Consider the following 10,992-nt stretch of genomic DNA (forward strand, 5'->3'; position numbering starts at 1 on the left):
AAGAGTGGCAACCAGCACGTATGTATTCGAATTGGCGAATATGTACAGCATATGGAATATTAAAACAAGAGAATAATGAATAGAGCAATGAATAGAGTATCAGTCATGTTCATCACAACACTGATATGGATTGATGATTAAAATGTAGAAAAAATGTCTCATTAAGGATGGAACGCCACCTCTGGGCGTTAGTAAGTAAAATGGTTGTAGGGACCGATAGCCCAGCCAAGCACAGATAAAACCACGGCGCAATGCACGACAACATATCTTCTTGGAGCCATACAATAGAAAAAATGTCTCATTAAGGATGGAACGCCACCTCTGGGCGTTTACCAGTAAAATGGTTGTAGGGACCGATAGCCCAGCCGAGCACAGATAAAACCACGGCGCAATGCACGACAACATATCTTCTTGGAGCAAGCCATACAACCCCAAACTACGGCTTATTTGGTGCATGTTCTGCGCAGGTTCGTGAGCTGCCAGGCTGAAAGTCAACTGTGATCGTACATCTTCCCTTTCTTTTGCTGCGAAAGAAGTAGTACGCTACCGGACGGGGTCCTCAACAGGACCTGAACATGCTCAGGAAAGTGCAGTTTTGCCTCCTCTCAAGTGGCTTGTTCTTTTTTTGAAAAACCTCAGTCGAACTGTGATTGCAGCTGGGAGGATGTATACAGTAGTACGCGTGGCCTGCACGGTTTCGTTTTAAACAACCACTCTTGTTTTTTAATTGTAATTAACTGTTTCTCAATACCGATCGCCCACCTTTAGGTTCAAATTTTTAGACTGGCTGCATGCTTCATCCACTGCACGCAGGATTTTAGAGTGAGTTACTTATTCTGGTCCTAGCGAAAGCTTTGACCAACATTTTATTAGCCTTTTTACCTCATTTTCAGGAACACCAATCCCTTTAGAAGGTACACTTGAAGCTTTGCTAAAGATTATTCTGTCTGTTCCGAAAGGTAGAAGTCACCGACAACTCTCAAATATGGGGTTTTACGGGAGAGGTATTTTTGTTCATAGTCACACCACTGTCGTTTGAACGGCAGTGTTCCTGTTCTGGCGTAATTGTTCCGGTGAGTCCACACCAAAGGGAAGCACGAGACTCGGGTTTCGATCTTATTAGAGCTCATCAGCAGTGCATATCCAATGGCCAAGCCAGGTTTGAACCCCGGACATCTGACATGTGAGGCGAGCGTGTAATCACTACTCCACAAACGCTTGTTGGACGCATCTGAATTATCACGTCCGGACAGGCGAACGTGTTCACACTTGAGCTGTGAACAAAAATACCTATCCCGCAAAACCCAATAATTGCAACCAAAACTCTGCCCAGTGGGTTTCAAGTGTGAGCCACTCTACCTGGCTGGGAAGTCCCGACTGGCGGGTCAATCGATCATCACAACCAGGACAGTTACTGGGTTGTCGTTTGATGAGTCGGGCACATCAATCACATCGCTCAAGTGTGAACACGTTCGCCTGTTCAAACGTGATAATTCAGATGCGTCCAACGTGCGTTGGTGGAGTAGTGTAAACGAGAGCGGTGTGGCTATGAACTCTCAAATATTCTACAGTCCGATGCGCATCCTTCTTCTACGTCACCCTTGCACCCGACATAGTTTTTTAACAAAAAATAAGGCACAGAGGACGACACTACTACCAGAAGATGGTGAGTCGTCATGCATGGCGTGCATGATACAGCCACCACAGTTGTTCGTGCGGCTAAACCACGTATCGATTATTGCATTCCAAAGCGAGGATCGCTTCTGAGACGTCAATTCTCGGATCGCCTACCCACATATATCATGCCTCGCCCCCGTACAAAAACGGTCAGTATTCAAGCATGGCACACACGACCGATGAGATTTATTTGATATTTTGTGGCCACAGTTTGGTTGTGTGAGCTGACCCACCAGGGTTTGTAAAACGCCCACGATTATCAGTGCTCCTTTGATTGACATTCCATTCTGTGAAAAACCTGGAAACACGGTACACTCGTCTCATCCTAATTGGGTATCGTCAGCACTGTGTATCCCCTGAAATTTCGGAAACTTTTCAGCCCACGACATCCCGATTAAGAACACTTAAACGTTCGACCACAAGTGGCTGGTCAGCAGTGCGATTAGCTTGCAATTATTTTTAATTCACGAGATTCACATCGCGTAGTCACGCGTTTGACCAGCTTCTTGAGCTTGAAACTTTCGGGTGAAAGTTTCATCCGTCGAGTGAATTTTACCCTTCCGCTTAGCTACTTATAGCTTGTTAGTAGTGTGGGCAGATTTTGAAATTTTAATGAAACGTTCATCCTGTAAGTAAAGTCAGTCTGTGTTGAGAAACCGAGAAGCACTGTACAGATGTTTCATCCTTACTGGGAATCGTCAGCAGTGCGCATGTCACGGGATTCAGGGAGTTTCTAGGTTCAACCCTTGTCACACGGAACTCAACGTTCGATGAGATATAGACCACCCATTTTTTTCAGTTTATTCACTAACATATTTCCACAATGTATTTTTGGAACAGGTCATCCAAAAACTTTTCTACCGGCGGGGATCATGATCGGCCAACCAGGGGATTACCTCCTAATTGTTAAATTACCTTAGCTTAATTGACACAACTCGTCTGTGATTATTCTTGCAGCTTCATTCGTATAAATCGTCATATTCAGTAATAAAATTTCCATTTTGTTGTCTATTGTCACGCTGGTAACTTCTCCAGTGTTCTTTGTCTCACATGTTGAGCGGTCCAGTCCTCAGTACTGCGCTGGCATGGTTAGCTTACACCAGATGTTCCTCCTGGTCAGCGCAACGTCATGGGGCACGCTAACCGATGAATCGAATTAATGTTAACCAGACAGTGTACGACCGAATAAAAATGATTTTCGTAAGCTGCATCTCGTGACCGGTGTGAGGCAGCGCACTCGTTGGTGCACCTGACCATGCTCACACTTATATGAGTAGTTTCTGCGTGCGATGATCACTTCGCACACTCATGGAGATTACTGTCCTAGTGAGCGCTGTCCCTCGTGTGCTTTAAAGTCTTTGTGATCGAAGTTCTCAGGAAGCCCTCACTGCGTAACGTCGTATGATTGCACACGGAAATACAGTTAAACAAAAACGATGAGTAGGACTTGTTCAACCAGGTAACATATAAGTACCCTGACGACAGAGATAAGCTGCTAGGAAACGTGAAAACAAAAATGGAACGTTTAAATATTGAGTTAAGTGATGAAATCACGTGACTGAGTGTGCTCAAATATTTACTCCTACCAACACTGCTTATAAACGACTGCGCAGTTGGGTGATGATGTCTCCTCGCATGGTGACGGAAAGTTTGCAAGTCAACTGGCGAGCTCGGAGAACAGATCAACAGCCACCTGATTAACAACCAATAAGCTCATCCGAGCTACAAATATTTCAACACATTACCAACAACAAGGTTGAGATATCCGTCTTTTGCTACCTCAGCACAACAACAGCATATGATTATTGGGAATTCGGCGATTTATTCAGTTCTTTTGACAACCTCTAGTTAACCGCTTGCCTCTTGTCCTAGGTTAGCAGTTATACCACTGAATGACTTCGTGGGAGCCAAGTCAGAAATGTCGTAATTCCAAACGACTCACGTCAACGACCTATATGGTACAGAGGTTCACCTGTCCTGTGGCTATATCGCAAGGGTATGGATAGTAACAGAAAGCAAAGTGTTTGGTGAAGTATCTCTGACTAGATGAAAGCTGTGAATCCTTGAAGATCTGAAAGTCTTAAGCATAAATTCAATGGCACACGTTATCACGAGAAGTATGGCTCGACATTATGGAATTCAACATGAGAACGGGAGTTGGTGTATATATTGACTTTGTATATAAGGGCACGGAATAGAAAGGTGGCCCTGAGCTTAAGATATCCCAGCCGTTAACCGCTATAAGCTCAAACAGCCGTTCTTTTAGCGTGACCAAAATAAGGTTTGGTTTTGATTGTCCGGACTCAGTGGGTGACAAGGAGTTCCCGCATTGAATCAAACTAAGTGTACTCCTATAGCATCCCGCTTTGAAGGTAACCCGGAATCTTGGGGTTGTGTGGCGTTTGCTTGTTTGCACCGTTTGACGATGCACAACAATCCAAATTCACGAGGACTTTCGAGTAATGAAGTATCAGGGAGATGAACACAATCCAAAGGCGAATTGTAGGCGCATCGCATCAGTGAATCGGAAGCGGTATGCATATCACAAGACAAGAGAGCTCCAGATGCATCGATCAGATTGAGGGAACTCAGAACACAGTGCAAGGGAATGTGGATAAAGGCCAATTAAATCGAAGGAAATTGAAGCCGCTGAACTGGCCAATCAAATAGCAAAGTGGTAGGTCGAATCGCGAGATGCAATAAAGAAAAACAGACCAGTCCTGGGAGCATGGTACTCCACCGAGAAAAACATAAAAATACAAACTTTGAAGGAGAAAGTACGAATTATGAAGTTTTAATTTTTCTGGAGTCGACTTCAGTATACCAGCAGGTTTAGCGAGTGACTTGCAAAAATCACGTTTGAACAATGTAGAGACTGGTAGGCCCGATGGCCGGAGCGATGGAGAAGGCCATGCAGGATTCGACACAATTAGAACAATGCAGAACCATCGCTTATGCCTAAAAGTTGGAACACCGAAACTGGCACAGTAAAGCATTTCATTTGTCTTGTCATTTGAGTCTCGAGGCGATTAACCCGAAGTAATAGGTCTTCTGTCATGTTCCAAAGCAAGATTTATTGTATGAGTACTGACTGTCATCTGTTAGGCCAGCCAGCGAGACAGAAACTGTTTTTATGACGTCATTAAGTCCGGGACAGTCCAGAAGTTAGATCAGTTTACTGGTTGGTAGGTCTGAAATATCTCAATCAGAAAATAAGAACGAGCTCACTCAGGAAATGTTGACCTCTGCAATATCTGGTCGTTGGTTTGTTCGCTGAGCTGGACAGTTTGATTGCAAATGTTTCATCACCAATCGAGGTGACATCATCAGTGGCAATGTACTTGCCTCTCACGCATCATATACATCCAGTTCTTTCCAGAAGATGGTTCACCGGTTACTACTGTAACATGCCGCACTTATAAATGTGAGATAACTGAGCACCGAATTTAAGCCTTTTCAACACAAATATTTCACACTGTTTTGCCGATTCATGTGTACTTCTGTTATACGCTAACGCGAGCACGTATTTGTGTTTTCGATTGTGTTTAATAAATGAGCAATAAAATTGTGTGTATGGCGTCCTATCCAAAGCCGTCACATGAACGAAATAAGGTCGTAAATAGTGGAACTTTGTACGGTGGAGTTAAACGTTTACGACAAATGTGGTCATATAATGTCCCGTATGTAGGACGTACTGCCCTCCGCACTTGCCTGCCACTAAAGGTTCTGCCATGCTATGCTGCATCCGGAATCGATTTCTCACAGTCGCCATAATTTGAACCACGATGCGTCATATTCCGCCATAACTGGTTGTATAAATGTGACCTTGATAGGGCTGACAAGTGTTGCGTGCCAGCATACACTACGTCCCTTGTTCGTGTCTACCTTATCTGGAAGTCATGCAGACCGGCGATCGTGGAAGTTCTCTCCGCTTTTTACCTATAATTTTAGTCCTTTCAGCTTAAGTTAACCAAACTGCCGTCACGCTGTTTCACATATTAATTCGACGAAATTGCGCGTTGTTGTAGCTAGGCGGCTTAGGGCCACACTGATTTGATTCACAGGACGATCGTTCAGATAGATACCAGAATAGTCGTTGGCTTGTTAGCTGAGTTAGGTAGTTGGATTGCAAACGTTTTATCACCAGTCGAGGTGACATCGATGTGAAGAGGTGATGTCACCTCGATTGGTGATGAAGCGTTTGCAATCATATTGCTCAGCTCAGCGAACAAACCGACGAACATCTATGCTACCTGAGCTACCAACATTCTCTTCTGCAATATCGCTTCTACTGGTTCTGACATATTCAAAACAGAAAAATCGATACTGAGTGTGGGTGAAATCAGTCCGATTTGATCGATGGTGACTGGTACGTGCCTAGCCACTTGGGTCGGAAAAGTGCTTGTCTAACCACGCCAGAAAAAACGTCTGACGCGAACAAGGCGTTCCGGTAAATGAAATTCTTGACAGACACAGGTGGATGCAATTTGCTTCTGCGATAGAAAGAATCTTACAGTAGCTGGCATCTTGACTTGTACCCCATAGATTGGCTTAAAGATTCAGAACTTAAACCGCGTGTCTGTCCATTGTTTACGCTCTGAGTACTTGGCCAAGCAGACATGCGCTTCAACCATCAACTCGTCGTTCAGCCGACATAGGTGACTCCGCAGAAGTAGACAGATTTAAAGGCACACTGGAGTGGCCTGGAGTGGTCATTTAGCTATTGTCCTATGATCACGGAATTGTCGATGAGAACTACATTAAGACGTGCAGCGTAAAACGCTCTTGCAACTGTCTTTTATGATGAGCACTTTACTATCCAAGTCGGGTTCAAAAGCAGGACCAATGAGAGTGTGGATTACAGTTCGCCCCTCTGTATAGTTTGATTCGGAGATCTCAGTTTGACGGCTTTCTCCAGAAGCGTTCTGAGAAGCCATTTTGCATAAACCCATATCTTAGGAGGTCCAAGTCTTCCGTCAAGATGATTGCTCAAAAATGTTTACTGTGTGAGTCGAAAATGCGCAAGTTTCCGTTTGAATTTAAGGAGACAGAGACACAAAAGTATCTGTACCCATCTGTCCACGTCGGGCTGCGATACAGTGGACGCCGTGTTGACCCGTTTCACGTTCTTCTCATTCGCACTTATTTGTACTTCCGGGTTCTCTTGTCCATATTAACGATACGTTTGCCTGCTCCTCGAAAGGCAGTTGTGTCTTTTGAAACGTTTTGCGTGTCACTTTGGCCGACAAGCACTTGTCAGCCGCACGTGAATCGTCGAACTCACCAGTTTCGCCGCTCTTTACAACCGACCATTGGTCTTAACCAGATTGACGTTTATCCAGTAGTTTAACCTCGTTTTGTCAATTGATTATGTTGTGAGGAGAGTTGGTCACTTCTGACAGAAAATTAATTCATCAGTGAGGTCAGTCGATGCTGAAAAGCAGAGTAGCAATGTACACGTGGTTCCTCCTTGTTGATTTCATCCTCATTAGTGCGCAGATAACGAATCTCACAGAGTTTCGAATGTGCCATCTTCCGACCACTGGTTGAAGACTTAACTGTTTGAGGACGAGTGTATGATCAACAGTGCAATGAGCTCTCACGTAGACAACGTAGCGCTACTCATCCCTCAGTCCCGAAACCACGTCATGTGGTGCACTACTAACCGACTCCTTGAGTGATGACTCGTCAAATGGAAGTTTCACTCATCTTGTTACATTATTCTTCTTCCTTCATCCTTTTTCTGTACGTCAAATTCCGTAGAAGAGGTACAGAAAAGGTCATCTTCACTCGATGGAGGTTTTTTTATCCGGTCAATTTATTGAGGTGGTTTCCGCAGACCCCAGGACATGTAGAATTCGATGTGACTTGAAATTTACTTGGTGCCTGTTAGGAAAGATGCTTGGCCATAGAGAACTGCGATGCGGAGTTTTAAAACGGTAGTTTTGGAGCGAAATGTTCACATGTTATCCCCATTCAGATAACGATGTACCTACCGGTCCTGCCAATATAACTTGTTCCGCAATCACATAGAACCTGGTGTATACCGTAATACTCGGCTCCAGTTCTATGGTCCCATTTAATTAAGAGCAGTTTTCTGCATATTATAAACCAGAGTCATTTAAGTCAGCGTTAACAACAAAGCGATTCGACAATGAGCGTATTTCTTGTTTTAACCGTACTAAGATACTTACTTCAAGTAATGTGTGCGATTTTAACGGTGATCCTTAATTCCTGTCCTCGTTAATCCTTATTCTGGTGTTAACTTAGAAGCATCAAACATTTGTCTTTTCAACATAACCTTCTCTTTTATTTCTCAGGATTCATCCATGAACGTGCCTATGGCTTCATTGAAGTCGGAATGTCTTTGCTCAAGCGTCAAACTCGGTTCATCATCATCATCATCATCATCATCATCATCATCATCATCATCATCATCATCATCATCATCATCATCATCATCATCATCATCATCATCATTATCATCATCATCATCATCGCCATCATTGAGTGGACACTGGAAGCTGGTCGCCGTACGACCACGCTTCACTCTGGCTCCTTATTACAAGGCATAGAAGGTGGATAATGAATGAACTTTGTTCTAGTCTACTACAGAAACAGACACTCGTTTACAAAAATTGAATAGAAGGTAACAAAAACAATGTTAATAACATGATGGAGAGAGCCCATCTTCCAGCATATCCAAGCGTGCAAAGGGAGAACCACGCGGTACTTATCCTGAAATTTGTATCGCATCAAACCAGACATTTCGCAATCTTTTTTCTACCTCTCCACCATTCCAAAGTCTAACAACTCACTTGCTACCCTGCTTTGGACACGGAAAGTAGCACGCTGTTCGGCAATCGCTGATTCAGCGTGTGCTAACGCTGTTATTGCAGATGAAGGAACTTGAAGCATTCTTTGAGTGAAGCCGCTTATACACAACCAAACACGTTTTATAATTTTCACGTTGCAGATTCGCCGGCACAAGCCTACATAAATTGTCGCTACAATAACGGGCCACAGTCCTACAATAAAACAGCCCGTAATCCAGCTCGATCTGACAACACAGGTGTCTCTAATTATCAAACGAGCTCCTAGTCTTCAAGATTAGTGCGCTGAATAGGGAGAGAAGGCATCCCTTTCGGACACCAATTGGTACACGGAAGCTTTTTCAGAACTCCCCGCGATATCTCCAAAAATCGTACCAACTGAATCATGAGGCGGATTTTTTGCAGCAAATTCGGTTGAAGAATACTGGGTTGAATCTCGCGTGAGAACCAAAATTGATATGCAAATGGGTGAATTTGTCGAAGCTCTTCCTATGCTCCAAACACTTGGGATTGCTAGAATAGGAAAAGTTCATTCTATTAAAAAATTTCCGAGGCATTCCATCCGGAGCGGGCATGCTTACAGGAACAGACAGGAAATTTAGGACCACTGGAATTGTGGGTTCGTATACCTGACGGATTGAGTGCTTCAAAGTTGTTCAGAGCAAAGCAAACGGTCAATGGCAGTATCGATTGGTTCGTTTCACAAAATGAATATGACAAAGACTGGAAAACATAAAAGAATAAAAACTGATCGATATAATTTGCTCATGGAAACACCAGCAGGAGTCGTTGGGATAATTTTGTCTCCAAACTGCCCACTGGATCAGGAACAAAAATTAAGCATCATATGTGGTGTTGCGAGCAATACAAATTCGCAAAAATGCGCTCGTCGAAACCGGGATCTAATTGTCCATATTGGTGTTCTAACGAAACTTTGTTCACATACCGTTGTTCCATGTAAGTGTAAGCTTCCGGGTGGAAAGTTGGCAGGAATTTGTTGGCAAACAAGTGAGGCTGCTTGATCAACACGGGAATATCCTTCCAGCCAAGTATACAGACTCCGCGAACAGCCAGCCCGCTAGGGCAGTTACTATCATTCCAGTTGGCATAACGAGCAAGGAACTGAAATCGTGGTTCGGAATCGCTATCTGCTGGTGGTATCGACAAACATGCTCCAGGGGCTCCGAGTTTGGGGTTGTAGGCCAGCGTGGAAAAGAAAAGTTCATCCTGTACCTTTTTCAAATGCTTTTCGGCCTTCAGTGCGTCCAAGATCTCCATAGCCTTTGGATTGGTAAACATGAAGGTGACGAACTCGCGACGTAGAGCCACCAACAAACTGCCCTTCACCCATTCAAACTGTAGCGTGAGAGAATACGGATATCAAAGTATCACGCATAAAGTGCCATGCTATTTCGACGCTTTATTCAACTGTAAAATTTGGAATCACGTGCTTAATTGTACTTTTGGCCGAAATGATGTCACACTCTTTGAAATAGCACCAAGACGTCTACCCCACCTGAATGTTAGCATAAGCTGGGTCGACGTGAACGACCTCGTGCCGTATCTGAAACATTTGAATCCTCCCGCTACTCACAAAGTATAAGTAGGCTGGATTGGTGTTCAGTTAGTTGAGCCTCGGGGTTCACTTGCAAGCATCAGTCAGAGTGACCTCATCAGTGCGGTGTTGAGTAGGTTTGGTTAAGTAGGCTACCCAACAAACAAAGCAGTTTTAAAATGTCACATTTCAGTGATAACTCAAGATCAAGATAACGCGAAGCCTGTGCGCATATGGGGTAAGGAGGATCGCATCGTATTGAAATGTGAACTATATGGCAACACTAGGTCAAACTGCTTTTGAAAAGAATCTACTACTCATAAGGTTGCTGAAAATCCATCCACAGCCCACGACCGGTTTCGCCCTTCTCGCGGCTCATCAGGTAGGCGCAGTCCCCGGGTTTCCCTAAACCCCATGTTCTACTTCAAACCAAATTGCACCAAATTAGCCAATAGACACTCACTCATGTGCAAACTAATTTGGTTCTTTCGAGGGACTCACATGGAACCCAGCTGAATCTCTCGTTTATAATGTTCTCAGGCAACTGGATGTGCTGCACCAGGCCGCCTCATGTTTCAGTCACTACGATAGTTGAAATATCGCGATACATGTATAGTTGTAATGTGTAGTTGTGATGTCATCTCTTTCATTTTAATGCTGAGTAAATGAATCAACTAGCTATGGAGTACTTCCCGTCTACACTACATTATCAGGTGATATCTTCGTCAACCTGACGAAGTAGCTCGGGTTTGTACTGGTGTTTGATCAGATGGTCGTTGATCTGTTCACGGAGCTCGGCGATCAGCATGCAAAGGTTTCGCCCCAATAGAAGAAACATATTCCATATGCAGTTGTGTGGGCGGTTCCTCTGTCCCCATTTGCGTTTCCATAGCTTTTGGATTTATATATATATATATATATATATAT

The 10,992-nt window shown here is 43.9% G+C and overlaps 1 protein-coding gene across 1 annotated transcript in view; it reads right to left on the reverse strand.

The window, feature by feature from the left end:
• Positions 1–8,900: 8,900 nt before the first annotated feature.
• Positions 8,901–10,992, reverse strand: part of T265_04702 (hypothetical protein) — a gene marked incomplete at both ends in the record, with an annotated part of 20,108 nt that continues 18,016 nt past the window's right edge. The window contains one exon of the mRNA XM_009169506.1: positions 8,901–9,866. Within this exon, the coding sequence (XP_009167770.1) occupies positions 9,354–9,866 (513 nt within the window). The remainder of the gene's footprint in view (positions 9,867–10,992) is intronic.

The sequence above is a fragment of the Opisthorchis viverrini genome, assembly GCF_000715545.1.
Source record: "Opisthorchis viverrini unplaced genomic scaffold opera_v5_81, whole genome shotgun sequence".
Classification (NCBI taxonomy): Eukaryota; Metazoa; Platyhelminthes; class Trematoda; order Opisthorchiida; family Opisthorchiidae; genus Opisthorchis; species Opisthorchis viverrini.